The sequence below is a fragment of the Chelonia mydas genome, chromosome 20, assembly GCF_015237465.2.
Source record: "Chelonia mydas isolate rCheMyd1 chromosome 20, rCheMyd1.pri.v2, whole genome shotgun sequence".
Taxonomy (NCBI): domain Eukaryota; kingdom Metazoa; phylum Chordata; order Testudines; family Cheloniidae; genus Chelonia; species Chelonia mydas.
In genome coordinates, this window is record NC_051260.2 from 18,081,944 (window position 1) to 18,101,772 (window position 19,829).

At 68.9% G+C, this 19,829-nt stretch overlaps 1 protein-coding gene across 3 annotated transcripts; it reads right to left on the minus strand.

Moving 5' to 3' along the window:
• Positions 1-1,193: 1,193 nt before the first annotated feature.
• SHFL (shiftless antiviral inhibitor of ribosomal frameshifting) lies at positions 1,194-15,641 on the minus strand. Of its 3 annotated transcripts, XM_037888048.2 has the most exons (9): positions 15,475-15,624; positions 13,564-13,705; positions 12,161-12,210; positions 11,842-11,886; positions 11,617-11,655; positions 7,847-8,002; positions 7,665-7,768; positions 7,398-7,546; positions 1,194-2,113 (listed from the first exon to the last, which is right to left on the minus strand). In XM_037888048.2, the coding sequence occupies exons 1-9, from the start codon at positions 15,499-15,501 to the stop codon at positions 1,908-1,910; spliced, it is 918 nt and encodes a 305-aa protein (XP_037743976.1). In that variant the 5' UTR covers positions 15,502-15,624; the 3' UTR covers positions 1,194-1,907. The 3 variants fall into 3 exon arrangements, with proteins under 3 accessions (XP_037743976.1, XP_043388864.1, XP_043388866.1); XM_043532929.1 differs by having other exon boundaries at positions 7,665-8,002; positions 15,475-15,641; XM_043532931.1 differs by lacking the exon at positions 7,847-8,002 and having other exon boundaries at positions 15,475-15,636.
• Between the last annotated feature and the right edge of the window lie 4,188 nt (positions 15,642-19,829).

The window sequence follows — 19,829 nt, forward strand, 5'->3', positions numbered from 1 at the left end:
ATGCCCCGGAGCTGCCCGCCCCCGACGCCGCCTGAAACCCCGGAGCCACCCGCCCCCGATGCCCTGGAGCCGCCCACCCCCGACGCCCCGGAGCTGCCCGCCCCCCACGCTGCCTGAACCCCCGGAGCCGCCCGCCCACGACGCCCCGGAGCTGCCCGCCCCCAACGCCGACTGAAACCCCGGAGCCGCCCGCCCCCGACGCCCCGGAGCCGCCCGCCCCCGACGCCGCCTGAAACCCCGGAGCCACCTGAACCCCCGATGCCCCGGAGCCGCCCGCCCCCGACGCCGCCTAGATCCCCGGAGACGCCCGCCCCCGATGCTGCCTGACCCCCCAGAGCCGCCCGCCCCCGACGCCCCGCAGCCGCCCGCTCCCGACGCCGCCTGAAACCCTGGAGCCACCTGAACCCCCGACGCCCCGGAGCCGCCCGCCCCCGACACCGCCTGAACCCCCGGAGCCGCCCGCCCCCGACGCCCCGGAGCCGTCCGCCCCCGACGCCGCCTGACCCCCCGGAGCCGCCCGCCCCCGACGCCCCGGAGCCGCCCACCCCCGACGCCGCCTGAAACCCCGGAGCCACCTGAACCCCCCGACGCCCTGGAGGCGCCCGCCCCCGATGCCGCCTGAACCCCCGGAGCCGCCCGCCCCCGACGCCGCCTGCCCCCGATGCCGCCTGACCCCCCGCAGCCCCGGAGCCGCCCGCCCCCGACGCCCCGGAGCCGCCCGTCCCCGAAGCCGCCTGACCCCCCGCAGCCGCCCGCCCCCGACGCCCCGGAGCCGCCCGCCCCCGACGCCGCTTGAACCCCCGGAGCCACCTGCACCCCCGACGCCCCGCAGCTGCTTGCCCCCGACGCCGCCTGAACCCCCGACGCCCCAGAGCCGCCCACTCCCAACGCCGCCTGAACCCCCGGAGCCGCCCGCCCCCGACGACGCCAGAACCCCCGGAGCCGCCTGACGCCCGAGTCCCCGGAGCTGCCCCCCCGGATGCCCGAGCCCCCTGCCCCTGACGCATGAGCACCCAGGCCCACCAGCCCACGCCTGAGCCCCCAGGGCTGGTGGAGGGAGGGATCCTGCCCAGCTTCCTCCCAGGCACCGGGAAGGGCAGGGCATCGCCCCAGGACAGAGGGCAGCACCGCGGTCCCTGGGCAGGGCTCCCCGCGCCCGGCCCTGCCAGCCCAGCAGCGCCCGGGACGCCGGCTGTGACAAACCTTCTTTATTCTGAATCAATTTAAAAAACGGTGGCTGCTAAGAAACTGTAACCACGGTGATGGGCATCTCCCAGCAACCCCCAGGCCCAGGGCCGCAGGAGGGGATGGGCACTTCGGGGTTAAAGCTCGGGACTTGCCCCCGGTGCAGACAGACACAGGACAGACGGGCTGGCCCAGCCGAGCCTGCCGCAGAAAGGGGCGAGGGCAGCGGCTCTGGCAGGGCCACGGGGAGAATTGCCCTCTGCGCCCGCCCTGGTTTGGTCCCAGGAGCAGCCGGCCTTGCCCCGTCCAGCCGCTCGGCTTTGGTCAATGCTGCAAGCCCAGGGCCTGAGCCAGCAAAGAGAGAGAAACAGAAGAGCCGGAATTCAGCCTGAAATCCAGGCCCTGACTCCATCCCCACAGACCCCCAGATCGGGGAGAGGACCCCGGGGCCCTCCAGACCCTGGTTCTGTAAGAGTTACATGGAATAATTAAGGGGGAGGCAAAGATCCAGTGCCAGGCCCAGCACCCGCAGGGCCCCAGCAGCACCAGGCCGGCATGCGGCTTCCACCAGGGCTGGGCAGAGATGGGCCCCAGCCCTGCCCCAGAGAGGACCCCCACCTGCTCCGAGGAGCGGGGTCGGCCTGGCCAGGCGAGAAAAGCTGAGAGAAGGATAAAGTGCAAACAGAGCCCTGGGGGCAGGGGCCCCAGGGCCAGCAGGGGCGCTAGTCCCCGGAGCCCTCGCTCTCCTCCGCCAGGTCATCGAGGAGGAGCTCGTCCAGGTCGCAGTGGGCCAGGCTGCCCTGGCTCAGGCAGGTGGCCACGGTGGAGCCGGTGCTCTGGTGCTCCAGGCTGGCGAACAGCACCTTGGGCAGCCTGTTCTCGGAGCGACTGCGGGGGTGGACGCAGTGGGTGCCGGGCACATGGGGCTCTGTGGGGGGGGAGGGAGCAGTGTCAAATGGGGCAGTAGCCGGGGCTCGCAGGGCGCTGCTCCCAAGTTACCAAGGGGAAACTGAGGGACAGAGAAAGGAAGGGACTTGAGTCAGTGGCAAAGCCAGGGCTGGTGGGACGCAGCAGGGAGGGGGGAGTGTTGACCTGGGAATATGGCAGGGGAGTTGTGACGAAGTGGGACTGTTCTTAATGTTTCCTCTGAATAGTGTGGGGGTGCCTCAGTTTCCCCTAAGCAGTTCTTAAGTATCTAGGGGGTGGGGTAAGGGTGTATGATCGTTGCAGAGCCCTAGAGGACAGGTGTGTGCAGGGGTCTGGACACAGAGAATGGCCGACACCCTGTTTTCTGGCAACTGATGGCCTGGGCCCTTCCCCCCTGCAAGGTGAGAGCTAAAGGGTTGGAGAACAAAGGAATCCGGTGCCCTCCTGGCCCGGGAAAGGGACAAAGCCCAGAGGAAGAGGGGCTGGAGGGTGAGGCATTTGGGGGCTGGCCGGGACATGGAGTGAAGGGCAGATGTGGTTGTCTGGCTCACTGCCCCCCAAAATGGACCCAGCTGAGGGGTCCCGTTCTCTGCACCTACAAGCTCTGTTTTAGACCAGGTTCCTGTCGTCTAATAAACCTCTGTGTTACTGGCTGGCTGAGAGTCCCGTCTGACTGCGAAGTTGGGGGGCAGGACCCTCTGGCTTCCCCAGGACCCCGCCTGGGCGGACTCGCTGTGGGAAGCGCACGGAGGGGCAGAGGAGGCTGAATGCTCTGAGGTCAGACCCAGGAAGGTGGAAGCCGGGTGAGCTGTGTGTCCTGCAGACAAGCTGCTCATAGGAAGGCGACTGGCCCAGAGTCCTGCCTGGCTTCATGGGAAGCAGTTCCAGAGCATCGCCCAGGGACTCTGTGACAACTGGTGGCAGCGGTGGGATGTACTGCACCCCATGGATGGCGCTTCCTGCAGTAAGTGACGGGAGCAGTAAAACGAAGGGGGATTGACGAGGACCAGGTGTGCTGAAGGCTCAGAGAGGAGCGGTTTCGGGGGGCGGTTAACCCCTGGGAGTATATGACCAGCGAGAAGGACTGTGCAGTAATGCGGTTCCCCTGGGGACTGCGGTGAGCAGTCTCAGGGGCGGAGGAGCCTGCGGCTTGGCGCTGGGAGAGAGAAGGACTTTTGCAGTAACAGGGTCCCCCGGGGAACTGCAGCGAGCGGTCCCAGGGGCGGAGGAGTCTGCAGCTCGACCCTGGCAAAGAGGTGGTGACCTCGAGAAGGGCTGGCACACTAGGGGTTCTCCCTAGAAACCGTGGGGAGCTGAGAGCACACAGGCCTGTGAGTCCACAACAACATGGGAAGAGCAGAGTGATGGCCTGTCACCGTCTCCTTAAGAAGGACATTGTAACCCTGTGCAGGAAGAGGGGGTTGAGCATTGGAAAGTTCACCAAAGCACAGTTCATCGTGCAGCTGGAGGAGGATGACCGCTCTAAGGAACAGATTCCTGACCCCAAATGGGGCGATAGCAGGATCTGGGAGCAGCTGGAGTGGTAGCCAGGCATCCCCAAGACTCCTGTCCCCGACCAGACGGGGGTCTTCACGATCGGGTTCCCCATCCGGGGATCGGAGATGGATGGGATTGGAGCTGAGTCCGAGAGAGCAAGAGGACGGTGACAGACAGCGAGAGCCCGAGAAAGAGCTGCAGAAGCAGCAGCAGCATGAACTGGCGATGGTGGAGCGGAGAGGCCTAGGGGACCTCCCCGGGGTGAGTGGGGATAGACCCCGGGGGGCCAGCTCCGCAGGGAACCTCGAGACTAAATTGCTGCCCCTGGTGAAGGGGGGGGGAATGTGGATGCCCACCTCACTGCCTTTGAGCAGGCTGGAGATTTGAACCAGGGGGACCCTGCGGAAAAGCCCCGGTGTCTAGCTCCTTGCTGGGTCCCAAGGCCATTGACTCCGTCAGCCAGATGGGTGGGGAGGTGGACAGGCTCCCACTCCTGGTCCCAACCTATATGTCTGTGTGGAGTTTCCTGGGGCCAAGCCCCTCGGACCCCCAGTGGGAGCGGAAGGTGATGGTCAATGGGGAGACATTCCTGGGGTGGTGAGATCCTGGGACAGAGAGAACTGTTGTCAGGCCCTGGGTGGTGCAGCTTCAGAGGCTGAGGGGCTGGGTGAGGGTCCCAGGGATGAAGCCCCTCGCCCTGCCTATGGCCCAGATCTCTGTGCAGACACAGGAGAGGTCGGACTGGCTGGCCGTTGGGGTTCTCCAGGACACCAGCTGCGAGACCCTGTTGTGGGATGACTGTGTCTCTTTGGGACAGGATCCAGGCCCTGCTCCGGTAACTGCCGAGGGTTTGAATTTGAATCCAGGGAACCAATCGGTGGAGAGGGAAATGGTCAGTGAAAATGCAGATGACCTGGCTGGCAGCAGGGAGGAGCCGCTAGGCTCAGGCTACCTGCCTGCCTGTAACCAGACCCCTGGGGCTGGGTGGGACAGAGGGATGCTCCCCGCCCCCTTGCACACTGGAGAAGGGGCTCACGCTGGCTCTGATGCAGTGAGGAAAGCAGCGAGCAAGGGCAGCGCTGAGCACAGTGGGAGCTGAGACCCCAGCTGAGTGGGGGGAGACACAGGCAGGGCAGGGGATCTGTTGGGAGTGGCAAGGTGCTGGGTAAGGAAAGTCTGGATGAGCCTAGGCAGCCTTGTGAGCTGATGGCTGTGTCTAGTCAGCAGGGTGGGAAGGCGAGGAGAGTGGAAGAGGAGTGTCCCTGGACCTTACCTGTTAGCTGGGTGGAGAAGTGTGACAGGGAAGGAAACGTGCCTGTGTTTGTCAGGGGTATTGACTTGCCTATGGAGGGAGCTACCCCGGTCTCCAAGCAGTTGTCTGTGACCAGCCTTGTGTGCTGGGACCAGGGGAATGAGATCCCAAGCTGGGTGTCTGGTAAAGGAGAAAGTGTGTCCGGCTCTTCTTGGTCTGTGGAGCAGACAGAAGGGGCCTTTCAGCCTGTGATGGTTGAGGGTCGTGCAGTTGTCTCAGAGCTGGTTCTGGATTCAGCTAAAGCCCAGGAAGGGAAGGGTCCTAAGTTTGGGTCTGCTCGGGAGAATGGCCCTGTAACTAGGTCGCATCCAGTTAGCGTCTATGTAAAATCCCAGAGCCCAGACAATTCTGGTGCTTGTATTTTGCCTGTTGCTAGTGTGTTGTTGGGAAAGGGTGGAGCAACTCTGTCTAATCAGGGTGAGATCCCAGCCAGGGCACAAGGAGAGCATGAAGGTGATGTGATTGTGTTACCTACTGAGGGTATGGAAACCTGTCGCAAGAAGGAAAAGATTCCTGAACTTGTGTGTGGCAAAGCGAAGGAGAATGCTTCTGACCTTTTCTCTAGGAAGTCTGTCAGTTTGCCTGAAAGGGGATTGTGTAGGAATCTGCCGGATGGGCCAGAGGTGATTCTGGATGTAAGGGAGACCCAAAAAGAGTCTGTTGTTGCTCAGGAAAGTGTTCCTCTAGAGCAAGCCCTAGGTAAAGAGGGTAAGGGCAGAATTTCTGTGAGGGGTGAATTGTTGCATAGAAAAGCCCTAGGGAAAGGAATCCTCATGGAGTCTTTGCAAGCAGTTTACTGCCACTGAAGGGTGTGAAAGTGATTTAATCAAAAAAGTTTCAGTTCCTAACAGCCAGAAATTTTCTGTTGTGAATGGATCCACTGACTGTCCTGTTGAAAGACCCAGTGTGAAGAGCCTTGAGAAGGTCTCAGATGAAGTGAAAGCTGTTAAGAAAGTTAAACCGTCCTATAACCAAGTGGCTGTGTTTGGCCAGCTTGTTGGGGAGAAGACCCAATCTCAGTTTGACCCCCTGGGGTTTTGGGGTGGCCAAAGGGCACGGGCCGCAGAAACCTTCCCCCATGCGGCCTGCGAGTGCTATCGGCCACCCCCAACCTAAGGGAGGGCGTGAAACTGGAAGGGCCTGGTATAACTCCTACCAAGGAATGGCAGAGATGCTGGGGCATCCATGGGAACGTTGGTGGCTTCGAACTTCCCCAGGTCACTGGCTAAAGTGACCCCGCTCAGTTCGATCTCGAAGGGGGGAGAGACGTGACAAAGTGGGACTGTTCTTAATGTTTCCTCTGAATAGTGTGGGGGTGCCTCAGTTTCCCCTAGGCAGTTCTTAAGTATCTAGGGGGTGGGGTAAGGTTGTATGATCGTTGCAGAGCCCTAGAGGACAGGTGTGTGCAGGGGTCTGGACACAGAGAATGGCCGACACCCTGTTTCCTGGCCACTGATGGCCTGGGCCCTTCCCCCCTGCAAGGTGAGAGCTAAAGGGTTGGAGAACAAAGGAATCGGTGCCCTCCTGGCCCGGGAAAGGGACAAAGCCCAGAGGAGGAGTGGCTGGAGGGTGAGGCATTTGGGGGCTGGCCGGGACATGGAGTGAAGGGCAGACGGGGTTGTCTGGCTCACTGCCCCCTAAAATGGACCCGGCTGAGGGGTCCCGTTCTCTGCACCTACAAGCTCTGTTTTAGACCAGGTTCCTGTTGTCTAATAAACCTCTGTTTTACTGGCTGGCTGAGAGTCACGTCTGACTGCGAAATTGGGGGGCAGGACCCGCTGGCTTCCCCAGGACCCCGCCTGGGTGGACTCGCCGTGGGAAGCGCACGGAGGGGCAGAGGATGCTGAATGCTCCGAGGTCAGACCCAGGAAGGTGGAAGCTGTGTGAGCTTTGTGTCCTGAAGACAGGCTGCTCCCAGAAAGGAGACTTCCTCAAAGTCCTGACTGGCTTCATGGGGAGCAGTTCCAGAGCATCGCCCCCGGACTCTGTGACAGGAGTTTCCCTGGGAGACCTGAGAGCCTGTCACCTGAGCCAGGAGGGGGAGGGGGAGGGGGAGGTGACACCTCTGCCCAGGAATGTGAACAGAGGCGGCAGGAGGAGCCTGCTGGGGGGGGTTGGTTTCAGTTTGGGGCTGGGTGGTGGACGCAGGGAACCCTAGGGCTGCGGTCGAAGCTCCCTGCTTCCCCAGAAGGACTTGACTGAGGGGTCCTGGTTGTACCCACAAGCTCTGTTTTGGACTGTGTTCCTGTTGTCCAATAAACCTTCTGTTTTACTGGCTGGCTGAGAGTCACGGTGAATCCCAGGAAGAGGGGTGCAGGGCCTGGACTCCCCCACACTCCATGACAGATGGAAACCAGTGTCCGAACACCCAGCTGCCCCCTGCTCTGACCCACCAGACCCCACTGCCCTCCCCGAGCTGGAGATAGAACCCAGGAGTCCTGGCTCCCAGCGCCCCCCCCCCCAAACAGCCCCTCACCTCGGCGGTTGTAGCAGTCCTCAGCGTAGCAGGAGTGGGGGTTACGGCTCCGGGACCCGGCGACCTGGCGCGGCGAGAGGATGCGGCTGGGCAGCACGCGGGTGCCGCAGATGAAGCAGGGAGAGGCCATGCCCATCTGTGCTGAGCCCCTGGCAGGAGGAGAGAGGGTGGCTGTGAGTCCCGCCCCCCAGCCGCTGGCTGGAGCCTGCCTGTGCTCCCCCTCCCTCCCCATGGCAGGGGCAGGCCGTGGGGAGACCCCCCCCTCACCTGAAGCTGCGGTTGCAGCCGGGGCAGTGAAACTCGGCCGTGCCCCACATCTTGTCGTAGGGCACCGGGTCATAGCGCTTCCCACACAGCCGGCACCGGGACACCTGTGGGGGGCACCAGAGAGAGTGAGGGTCCTGGGCCACGGCCCTGCCCGCCCCCCACCGCAGCCCCGGCAGACGCACCTGCTTTCTCTCGGGCACGCGGCGCCACCAGGCGCTGTCGCAGGGCTGGCAGGCGAACTGGCGCTCGGCCGAGGGGATGAGGTTGCGGCTGGCGTGCTCGAACATGCGCAGGTTCCTCTCCGTCAGGGGCAGCACCCGCAGCTGCTGGGCGATGGCCTGGGGGGGCGGCACGGGGGGCCTGGGGCTCAGGTCACCTGCGTTCTCCTCCCTCCTCTGCTGCTGAGGTGCTGGGCGAGCACGTCCCGTCCCCCCTCGGTGCCTCCTTCCCCTTCCCCCGGCCTGTGTTTAGATGGGGAGTTGCCCAGGGGCGGGCTCGCTTGGGGTCTGGGTGGCGCCCGGCGCGACGGGGCCCTGATCTCGCTTGGGGTCTGGGCGGCGCCTGGCGCGACGGAGCCCTGATCTCGGTTGGGGTCTGGGCGGTGCCTGGCGCGACGGGGCCCTGATCTCGGTTGGGGTCTGGGCGGCGCCCGGCGCGACGGGGCCCTGATCTCGCTTGGGGTCTGGGCGGCGCCTGGCGCGACGGGGCCCTGATCTCGCTTGGGGTCTGGGCGGCGCCCGGCGCGACGGGGCCCTGATCTCGGTTGGGGTCTGGGCGGCGCCCGGCGCGACGGGGCCCTGATCTCGGCTGGGGTCTGGGCGGCGCCCGGCGCCCTGATCTCGGCTGGGGTCTGGGCGGCGCCCGGCGCGACGGGGCCCTAATCTCGGGCGGGGTCTGGGCGGCGCCCGGCGCGACGGGGCCCTGATCTCGGGCGGGGTCTGGGCGGCGCTCGGCACGACGGGGCCCTGATCTCGGTCGGGGTCTGGCCAGCGCTCGGCACGACGGGACCCTGATCTCGGTTGGAGTCTGGGCGGCGCCTGGCGCGACGGGGCCCTGATCTCGGTCGGGGTCTGGCCAGCGCCTGGCGCGACGGGGCCCTGATCTCGGTTGGAGTCTGGGCGGCGCCTGGCGCGACGGGGCCCTGATCTCGGGCGGGGTCTGGGCGGCGCCCGGCGCGACGGGGCCCTGATCTCGGGTGGGGTCTGGGCGGCGCCCGGCGCGACGGGGCCCTGATCTCGGGTGGGGTCTGGGCGGCGCCCGGCGCGACGGGGCCCTGATCTCGGGCGGGGTCTGGGCGGCGCCTGGTGCGACGGGGCCCTGATCTCGGTTGGGGTCTGGGCGGCGCCCGGCGCGACGGGGCCCTGATCTCGGCTGGGGTCTGGGCGGCGCCTGGCGCGACGGGGCCCTGATCTTGGGTGGGGTCTGGGCGGCGCCCGGCACGACAGGGCCCTGATCTCGGTTGGAGTCTGGGCGGCGCCCGGCGCGACGGGGCCCTGATCTCGGCTGGGGTCTGGGCGGCGCCCGGCACGACGGGGCCCTGGTCTCGGGTGGGGTCTGGGCGGCGCCCGGCACGACGGGGCCCTGGTCTCAGGTGGGGTCTGGGCGGCGCCCGGCGCGATGGGGCCCTGGGCGGCACCTGACGCGACGGGGCCCTGATCTCGGCTGGGGTCTGGGAAGCGCCTGGCGCGACGGGGCCCTGATCTCGGGTGGGGTCTGGGCGGCACCCGGCACGACGGGGCCCTGATCTCGGCTGGGGTCTGGGCGGCGCCCGGCGCGACGGGGCCCTGATCTCGGGTGGGGTCTGGGCGGCGCCCGGCACGACGGGGCCCTGGTCTCGGGTGGGGTCTGGGCGGCGCCCGGCACGACGGGGCCCTGGTCTCGGGTGGGGTCTGGGCGGCGCCCGGCGCGACGGGGCCCTGGTCTCGGGTGGGGTCTGGGCGGCGCCCGGCGCGACGGGGCCCTGATCTCGGGTGGGGTCTGGGCGGCGCCCGGCACGACGGGGCCCTGGTCTCGGGTGGGGTCTGGGCGGCGCCCGGCACGACGGGTCCCTGGTCTCGGGTGGGGTCTGGGCGGCGCCCGGCGCGATGGGGCCCTGGGCGGCACCTGACGCGACGGGGCCCTGATCTCGGCTGGGGTCTGGGAAGCGCCTGGCGCGACGGGGCCCTGATCTCGGGTGGGGTCTGGGCGGCGCCCGGCGCGACGGAGCCCTGATCTCGGTTGGAGTCTGGGCGGCGCCCGGTGCGACGGGGCCCTGATCTCGGGTGGGGTCTGGGCGGCGCCCGGCGCGACGGGGCCCTGATCTCGGGCGGGGTCTGGGCGGCGCCCGGCGCGACGGGGCCCTGATCTCGGCTGGGGTCTGGGCGGCGCCCGGCACGACGGGGCCCTGGTCTCGGGTGGGGTCTGGGCGGCGCCCGGCACGACGGGGCCCTGGTCTCGGGTGGGGTCTGGGCGGCGCCCGGCGCGACGGGGGCCCTGGTCTCGGGTGGGGTCTGGGCGGCGCCCGGCGCGACGGGGCCCTGATCTCGGGCGGGGTCTGGGCGGCGCCCGGCGCGACGGGGCCCTGATCTCGGCTGGGGTCTGGGCGGCGCCCGGCACGACGGGGCCCTGGTCTCGGGTGGGGTCTGGGCGGCGCCCGGCACGACGGGGCCCTGGTCTCGGGTGGGGTCTGGGCGGCGCCCGGCGCGACGGGGACCTGGTCTCGGGTGGGGTCTGGGCGGCGCCCGGCGCGACGGGGCCCTGATCTCGGCTGGGGTCTGGGCGGCGCCCGGCGCGACGGGGCCCTGGTCTCGGGTGGGGTCTGGGCGGCGCCCGGCGCGACGGGGCCCTGATCTCGGGTGGGGTCTGGGCGGCGCCTGGCGCGACGGGGCCCTGATCTCGGGTGGGGTCTGGGCAGCGCCTGGCGCGATGGGGCCTGATCTCGGTTGGTGTCTGGGCGGCGCCCGGCGCAACGGGGCCCTGATCTCGGTTGGGGTCTGGGCGGCGCCTGGCGCAACGGGGCCCTGGTCTCGGGTGGGGTCTGGGCGGCGCCCGGCGCGACGGGGCCCTGATCTCGGTTGGGGTCTGGGCGGCGCCCGGCGCGACGGGGCCCTGATCTCGGCTGGGGTCTGGGCGGCGCCTGGCGCGACGGGGCCCTGATCTTGGGTGGGGTCTGGGCGGCGCCCGGCACGACAGGGCCCTGATCTCGGTTGGAGTCTGGGCGGCGCCCGGCGCGACGGGGCCCTGATCTCGGCTGGGGTCTGGGCGGCGCCCGGCGCGACGGGGCCCTGATCTCGGGTGGGGTCTGGGCGGCGCCTGGCGCGACGGGGCCCTGATCTCGGCTGGGGTCTGGGCGGCGCCCGGCACGACGGGGCCCTGGTCTCGGGTGGGGTCTGGGCGGCGCCCGGCACGACGGGGCCCTGGTCTCGGGTGGGGTCTGGGCGGCGCCCGGCGCGACGGGGCCCTGGTCTCGGCCGGGGTCTGGGCGGCGCCTGGCGCGACGGGGCCCTGATCTCGGCTGGGGTCTGGGCAGCGCCTGGCGCGACGGGGCCTGATCTCGGCTGGGGTCTGGGAAGCGCCTGGCGCGACGGGGCCCTGATCTCGGGTGGGGTCTGGGCGGCGCCCGGCGCGACGGGGCCCTGATCTCGGGTGGGGTCTGGGCGGCGCCCGGCGCGACGGGGCCCTGGTCTCGGGTGGGGTCTGGGCGGCGCCCGGCGCGACGGGGCCCTGATCTCGGTTGGGGTCTGGGCGGCGCCCGGCGCGACGGGGCCCTGGTCTCGGCTGGGGTCTGGGCGGCGCCCGGCGCGACGGGGCCCTGATCTTGGTTGGGGTCTGGGCGGCGCCCGGCGCGACGGGGCCCTGATCTCAAGCTAGGGCCTCTATCCGCCACGGTAGTAACAGCGAAGGGAAAGATCTGCCAGGAGCAGGGAGGCAAAGTCTCCGTCCCTGGGGGTCCCATGGGCCCGGCCCCCCTCACCTCGATGTCCTTGTCGTTCTCACAGTCGAGGCTGGGTTTCTGCACCGGCGGGGGCGAGAGGGGGGAGAGAAGAAATAAAAGTAAAATGCAAATAACCAGGTGTGTGTGAACAGTGACCCCAGTGCAAAGACAGGGGTGCATCCCCCTCCCCCTGCAGGGCACCTCCCCTCCAGCCAGGGACACGGACACACGCAGACACACGCACAGGGGGATCGGCGCACACACCTGTTTCTGTTGCTCCTCTTCTTGCTTCAGTTTCTCCACCACTTTCTAGACGGGAAGCGAGAGGAGCCTGGCATGAGGGGACGGCTCAGCGAGACCCGGGGCTCCCCACCGTCTGGATGACCCAGCCCCAGCCCCGGGCCGCACAGACGCCCCCCCGCTCTCCCCTCCGGCAAGCAGTGGGCCCGGTGCAGCCTGGCTGGCCACCCCGTGAGGCAGAGCCCAAGCAGTGTCCGGTCCAGTCTGCACCTCGGCCCAGGGTCCCCCAATGCCAACCACAGCCCCCCCCCCCACGGTGGGACGAGAATGGAGAGTGAACGACCTTCACCACCGGGTCGTGCTCCAGAGTCCGGCGCTCCTCGGGGTCTGCGTCTAGGGCAGGACAGACCGTGGTTACCCCCAGCCTGCCTCGCCAGGCCCGGCTCCTCTGCCCCCCCCCAGCCCGCCTCGCGGGGCCCGGCTCCTCTGCCCCCCCCCCAGCCTGCCTTGCGGGGCCCGGCTCCTCTGCCCCCCCAGCCTGCCTTGCCGGGCCCGGCTCCTCTGCCCCCCCAGCCTGCCTCGCGGGGCCCGGCTCCTCTGCCCCCCCCAGCTGCCTCGCCGGGCCCGGCTCCTCTGCCCCCCCCAGCTGCCTCGCGGGGCCCGGCTCCTCTGCCCCCCCAGCCTGCCTCGCCGGGCCCGGCTCCTCTGCCCCCCCAGCCTGCCTCGCCGGGCCCGGCTCCTCTGCCCCCCCAGCTGCCTCGCGGGGCCCGGCTCCTCTGCCCCCCCAGCCTGCCTCGCGGGGCCCGGCTCCTCTGTCCCCCCCAGCCTGCCTCGCGGGGCCCGGCTCCTCTGCCCCCCGCCCAGCCTGCCTCGCCGGGCCCGGCTCCTCTGCCCCCCCAGCCTGCCTCGCGGGGCCCGGCTCCTCTGCCCCCCCCAGTCTGCCTCGCGGGGCCCGGCTCCTCTGCCCCCCCACAGCCCGCCTCGCGGGGCCCGGCTCCTCTGCCCCCCCCACAGCCCGCCTCGCGGGGCCCGGCTCCTCTGCCCCCCCACAGCCTGCCTCGCGGGGCCCGGCTCCTCTGCCCCCCCAGCCTGCCTCGCGGGGCCCGGCTCCTCTGCCCCCCCAGCCTGCCTCGCCGGGCCCGGCTCCTCTGCCCCCGCAGTCTGCCTCGCGGGGCCCGGCTCCTCTGCCCCCCCACAGCCCGCCTCGCCGGGCCCGGCTCCTCTGCCCCCCCAGCCCGCCTCGCGGGGCCCGGCTCCTCTGCCCCCCCCCCCAGCCTGCCTCGCGGGGCCCGGCTCCTCTGCCCCCTCCCCCAGCCTGCCTCGCGGGGCCCGGCTCCTCTGCCCCCCCAGCCTGCCTCGCGGGGCCCGGCTCCTCTGCCCCCCCCCCCCCAGCCTGCCTTGCGGGGCCCGGCTCCTCTGCCCCCCCCCGGCCTGCCTCGCGGGGCCCGGCTCCTCTGCCCCCTCCCCCAGCCTGCCTCGCGGGGCCCGGCTCCTCTGCCCCCCCAGCCTGCCTCGCGGGGCCCCGGCTCCTCTGCCCCCCCCCCCCAGCCTGCCTTGCGGGGCCCGGCTCCTCTGCCCCCCGCCCAGCCTGCCTCACGGGGCCCGGCTCCTCTGCCCCCCCCCCCCAGCCTGCCTCGCGGGGCCCGGCTCCTCTGCCCCCCGCCCAGCCTGCCTCACGGGGCCCGGCTCATGCACTCCTCACATGCACCCAGCTCCTCTGCCCCCCCCTTCCCCCCCCGCACTCACCCCCCAGCTGCTCCCGGCACAGCACGAGGACTTTGCAGACCAGGGCATGGTTGTTGTGGTAGCGCCGCATGAGCAGCGCGGCCTCCTCCACGCTCACCCGCCCGTAGAACTTCTCCCGCAGCCGCCGCACGCTCTTCTCCAGCTGCCAGAGACGGGCCCCCTTACCGCGGCCGGCATGGGCACGGCCCCTCCGGCCCCCCTTACCGCAGCCGGCACGGGCACGGCCCCCCTTACCGCGGCCGGCACGGGCACGGCCCCCCCCGGCCCCCCTTACCGCGGCCGGCACGGGCACGGCCGCCCCCCTTACAACGGCCGGCACGGGCACAGCCACCCTTACCGCGGCCGGCACGGGCACAGCCACCCTTACCGCGGCCGGCACGGGCACGGCCCCCCCCCGGGCCCCCCTTGCCGCGGCCGGCATGGGCACGGCCCCCCCGGGACCCCCTTACCGCGGCCGGCACGGGCACGACCCCCCCGGGACCCCCTACCGCGGCCGGCACGGGCACGACCCCTCCCCTTACCACGGCCGGCACGGGCACAGCCACCCTTACCGCGGCCGGCACGGGCACGGCCCCCCCGGCCCCCCTTACCGCGGCCGGCACGGGCACGGCCCCCCCTTGCCGCAGCTGGCACGGGCACGGCTCCCCCCTTACCGCGGCCGGCACTGACACGGCCCCCCCTTACCGCGGCCAGGCCAGGGCCCTTTCCCTGCCGGGGCCTGGCCACCCATCTGCAGGTTTGTTCTCTCCACCCTCGGGAGGCCTGGCAGTGCCACGCGGTGGCTTGTTTGGGGAGGGTCTCTGCCAGGGGGAGCGCACCCCATTGGCTCAGCTCCCAGGCCTCTGCTCCCCAAGGGGGAGTCCATTGGCCGAGCACAAGGTGGGGTGGCCCCTGAGCTCCTATGCCGGCGTCTGCCCCCCGCCCACCGGGCCAGGGGAGGTGACTGCCCTCGAGGGCCTTCCCTGCCTGGCTCATCATCTGGCTGGTGAGCAGCGCGGGGCCAGAGCAGACACCAGCACCGAGCCCTTCTGGGGGTGGGGGCGGGGGGAGCTGAAACCACTTTGTCATCGCCCCCCAGTTCCTCTTTTCCTGCCAGATCCCTCCAGCTGGGCACCGCCTGGCTCAGGTCTTCGCCCACCGCGCCGCGAGCTTCTTCCTGCCAGCACAGGCTCCCTGCCCCCCTGCCCCCCGCTGCGATCCAAAGCAAAGGGCCCGCTGGCTCTCTGCCCTGCTCCCTGCACGGGGCTGGCACCAGGCCGCAGGGTGTGGGTGACCAGAGCCCGGGGCGCCAGCCCTGCGGCTGTCACATGCCCAGCACCACCGGGCCTCATGCAAACACCCGCTGGGATGAGACTCCTGCGTGCCTGGGTGTCCCAGAGGGGCCGGGCTCCCCCCGCCTGGGTGTCCCAGAGGGGCCGGGCTCCCCCCGCCTGGTGCCATGCCGGGGGGCAGGCTGCCCTCCAGCCGGGGACCCCCCTCTAAAGATTCCCCTTGCCCCAGAAGCCCTGGGGTGTGCTGGCGCCCCCCACGGCCCCTGGCAGGGATCCTCCCCTGAGGCCCGCAGAAGCCCAGAGGCGTGAGCGGGCGAAGCCCCCCAGCGGGCCCGGCAGTGCCGAGCCCCACACGCTCCCGGGGCCTGCCGGGGAAGGGGGAGGCCAAACCGGGTCCGGGGTGCCCCGCAGCGGCTCGAGGCCCGGCAGAGGCTTCGGGGCCCATGGGGCTGCGGGTCACACACCGCGGGGAGCCCCTGGGGCCCCCTGGAGCGTGGGGCGGGTGGGGCAGCAAACGCTGCGCTCCATGGATCGGCTCCTGCCTCCCGAGCGCACCCCACACTGCCCCCCCAGCGTGTGCCCCAGGCCCCCCCGGGATGCACGCGCCCCCCGGCCCCGGCCCCTCGCTCGGCGCCGGTACCTCCACCTCCTCCCCGCGGCGCTCCATGGTGCTGCCGGGCGGCTCCGCGGCGCGCAGCGACCGACCCGGCCGGGGCCTCCTGCGCCCGGACCCGCCCCCGCCCGGAGCCGCTTTCGCTTTCGATCGGCGCGGCCGGCGGGTGGGGGCAGCGCCCCGGAGCGCCCGGACCCCCACAGCGCCCAGGGGCGCCCGGGCTCCTCCCCCCTCCAGCGCCGGGGGCCCGGACCCCCAAAGCGCCCAGGGGCACCCAGGCTCCTCCCCCCACCAGCGCCGGGCACCCGGGCTCCTCCCCCCTCCAGCGCCGGGGGCCCGGACCCCCACAGCGCCCAGGGGCACCCAGGCTCCTCCCCCCACCAGCGCCGGGCACCCGGACCCCCACAGCGCCCAGGGGCACCCGGGCTCCTCCCCCCACCAGCGCCGGGCACCCGGACCCCCACAGCGCCTGGGGGCACCCAGGCTCCTCCCCCCTCCAGCCCCAGGGGAGCATCTCTCCTATTCCCTGCCAGGCTCTGCCCGGTGTCTGAGACCTGATGGGGGGTCGGGCTGCTTTGGGGTGGGAGGAAGGCCCCTGGAAAGGCCTTTGGCCCCAGAGGGGCCTCGCCCCGACCCCCAGCAGGGTCCCCAGCCCTTCCTCTGGGGTGCTGTTCCTGCCAGAGGCAGGGTACCAGGCTAGATGGGTCCTCGCCTGGCTGGTCCAAGGAGCCAAACCCCTGCCCCAGGCCTGACCCTTCCCCTTTGCCTTCTCAAAACGGGGTAGGTGTGAAAACGGGGGTGTAACACGCCTGCCTCAATCCTGGGGTGCCCCAGAGTAGCCTTCACCCCCCAGTGCAGGCCGGTCACCTGGCCGACCTCTCTGCTGTGCCAGCAGCTCCAACCCTCTTTGGAGGGAGCTGGGGCTTGATGGGGCAAGGGGGCGCCTGTGAGGACAGCAGGGAGGGGGGAGTGTTGACCCGGGAATGTGGTAGGGGAGTTTCCCTGGGAGACCTGAGAGCCTGTTACCTGAGCCAGGAGGGGGAGGGGGAGGGGGAGGTGACACCTCTGCCCGGGAATGTGGACACAGGCTGCAGGAGGGAGCCTGCTGGGGGGGTTTAGTTTCAGTTTGGGGCTGGGTGGAGGAACGCAGGGAACCCCAGGGCTGGGGCCTGACCTTCCTGCTCCCCAGAAGGACTTGACTGAGGGGTCCTGGGGGTACCCACAAGCTCTGTTTTGGACTGTGTTCCTGTTGTCCAATAAACCTTCTGTTTTACTGGCTGGCTGAGAGTCTCAGTGAATCCCAGGAAGAGGGGTGCAGGGCCTGGACTCCCCCACACTCCGTGACAGCTGCCCAGGCCTGCGAGTGGCCAGCCGGGAGATGTACGCTAAACGCCTTAAGAGTAACCTGGTGGAGCTGTGCAGGCAGAGGGGGCTGCGCATCGGGAGGTCCACCAAGGAACAGCTGATTGCCCAGCTGGAGGAGAGGGATCGCTTGGATGACCCGATCCCTGTCCCTGAGGGAAGCCGCCCGGCGGACACAGCGTGGGCCCTGGGGCCTGACCGGGCTGGGAGGGGTCAGACTGCTGCCAAGGACATCCTGAGACCCTTCCTACCTATGCCTGGGGGAGGGGTTGGGGGAAGCCCAGCGAATACCGAGGGCACCCTGACCCCGGCAGACAGCAGGGGATCCTCCCGGCGGAGCTCCCCATCCCTGGAGCGGATGCGGCTGGAATGGGAGAGGGAGATGAAAATGAGGGAGCTGGAGGATCCTGAAAAGCAGCGTCAGCATGAGCGGGAAGAGAAGGAGAGGCAACGCCAGCATGAGCAGGAGGAGAAGGAGAAACAGAGACAGCATGAGCTGGAGCTGGCCAGGCTGAGGAGCAATGGGGCCCCGGCTGCGGTGAGTGAGGGGGGACCCAAGACTGCAAGGAGCTTTGATAAGTGCTTCCTGGCCCAGCGGAAGGAGGGGGAGGACATAGACAGCTTCCTGACGGCCTTTGAGAATGCCTGCGAGCTGCACAGGGTTGACCCTGCAGACAGGCTCCAGTTCCTCACCCCCTTACTGGACCCCAAAGCCGTGGAGGTGTACAGCTGAATGACAGGGGCGGAGGCAGGGGACTATGAACTGTTCAAACAGGCCCTGCTCCGTGAGTTTGGGCTGACCCCCGAGATGTACCGGAGAAGGTTCCGGAGTCAGCGTAAAACGCCTGAGGTCACCTACCTACAACTGGTCAACCGGATGCAGGGATATGCCCGCAAGTGGACAGCGGGGGCCCAAGCTAAAGAGGACCTGCTGGACCTAATCGTACTGGAGCAACTGTATGAGCAGTGCCCTTCCGACCTGAGGCTGTGGCTGGTGGACAAAAAGCTCGCGAACCCCCAGCACGCAGGGCAGCTGGCGACGAGTTCGTGAACAATCGGTCAGGGGGTAGCAAGGAGGAGTCCCAAAAGAACAACCCCCCCCCCCCGGATGCAGAGAGAGAGTCACCCTGGGACTTCCCAGCGGGGAAATAGGGAGAACCCCCTCCCAAGGGGAACGCCTGGCATCGGGCCCCTCCGACCCGCTCGAGGGGACCAACGTGACCTGAGCTGCTATCACTGTGGCCAGAGAGGCCACGTACGGACCCAGTGCCCCAGGCTCAGGGACAGACTGGGCAGAGCCAACCTACCCAGGAACCCAGCTGGACGAGGGGCAGACGGCCCAGGCAAGGGGGGCTGCCAGCTTACCACCTTACGGGGGTGGGTGGGACCCCATTCAAGGTGCCCGTGGCAAGGGTACACCTGAAACGGGGGGCCAAGGAGGGCCCCAAGGATGTGGGGGTGCATCACCATTTGCCCACTGAGGTTTTGATGGGGGGAGACCTAGAGGACTGGCCAAGCAACCCCCAGACCGCCCTGGTTGAGACCCGTAGCCAGAGCTGGCAAGGGGCACTGCACCCCGACCTTGGGGAGGGTACCATACTGGAGGCGCAGGACCCTACCCTGGTGGGGAGGGAGCGCCGAGGGGCACGGCTCAGAGAGGCTGAGGCCTCAGACCCAGCCGATGAGAGGGAACCGGTCCCCATCCCTTCCCCAGCCGCTGAGTTCCAGGCCGAGTTGAGGAAAGATCCCTCCTTGCAGAAGCTCAGGGACCTGGCCGACCTCAGTGAGGGACGGACCATGAGGAGAGGCTGCCAGGAGAGGTTCCTGTGGGAGAAGGGGTTCCTGTACCGAGAATGGGCTCCCCCAGGGGAAGGGGAGTCCTGTGGGATCAGGAGGCAGCTGGTGGTCCCCCAGAAGTATCGCCGCAAGCTCCTGTCCCTGGCCCATGACATCCCCCTCGCAGGGCACCAGGGAATCCGGCGCACCCGGCAGAGGTCGCTACAGAACTTTTACTGGCCCGGGGTCTTTTCCACGGTCCGGCAGTATTGCCGATCCTGTGACCCCTGTCAGAGGGTGGGGAAGGCCCGGGACAAGGGGAAAGCAGCTTTGAGACCTTTGCCCATCATAGAGGAGCCTTTCCAGAAGGTGGCCATGGACATCGTGGGACCTCTGAGCAAGACGACCCAGTCGGGGAAGAAATACATTCTGGTGGTGGTAGATTTCACCACCCGCTACCCCGAGGCAGTGCCCTTAGCTTCCATTGAAGCAGACACCGTGGCAGATGCGCTCCTGACCATTTTCAGCCGAGTGGGGTTCCCCAGGGAAGTCTTGACAGACCAAGGCTCCAACTTCATGTCGGCCCTGCTCCGGTGCTTGTGGGAGAAATGTGGGGTCTGGCACGACTGGGCCTCAGCGTATCACCCCCAGTCCAATGGGCTGGTGGAGAGGTTTAACGGGACACTAAAGATGATGCTGAAAACCTTTATGAACCAGCACCCGCAGGATTGGGACAAGTACTTACCTCACCTGCTGTTCGCGTACAGGGAGGTGCCCCAGGAGTCTACCGGATTTTCGCCTTTCGAACTGTTATATGGAAGGAGGGTGAGGGGCCCCCTGGACCTGATGAGAGACGAGTGGGAGGGGAAGGCCACTCCCGATGGAGAGTCAGTGGTGGAGTATGTCCTGACCTTCCGAGAGAGACTGGCTGAACTCATGGGCCTGGCCAGGGAGAATCTGGCCAGAGCCCAGAAGAAGGAGAAGGTCTGGTATGACCGCACGGCGCGGGCCCGTGCCTACGCCACCGGGGATCCGGTGATGGTTCTCATCCCCGTGAGAAAGAACAAACTACAGGCCGCCTGGGAGGGCCCTTTCAAGGTTGTCAAGCAGCTCAATGAGGTAAACTATGTGGTGGAGCTGTCGAACCGGGCCCACCACCGCCGGGTGTACTATGTGAATATGATGAAGCCATATTATGCCAGGGGGAATGTGGTGTTGGCCGTGTGTTGACAGTGGGAGGAGCA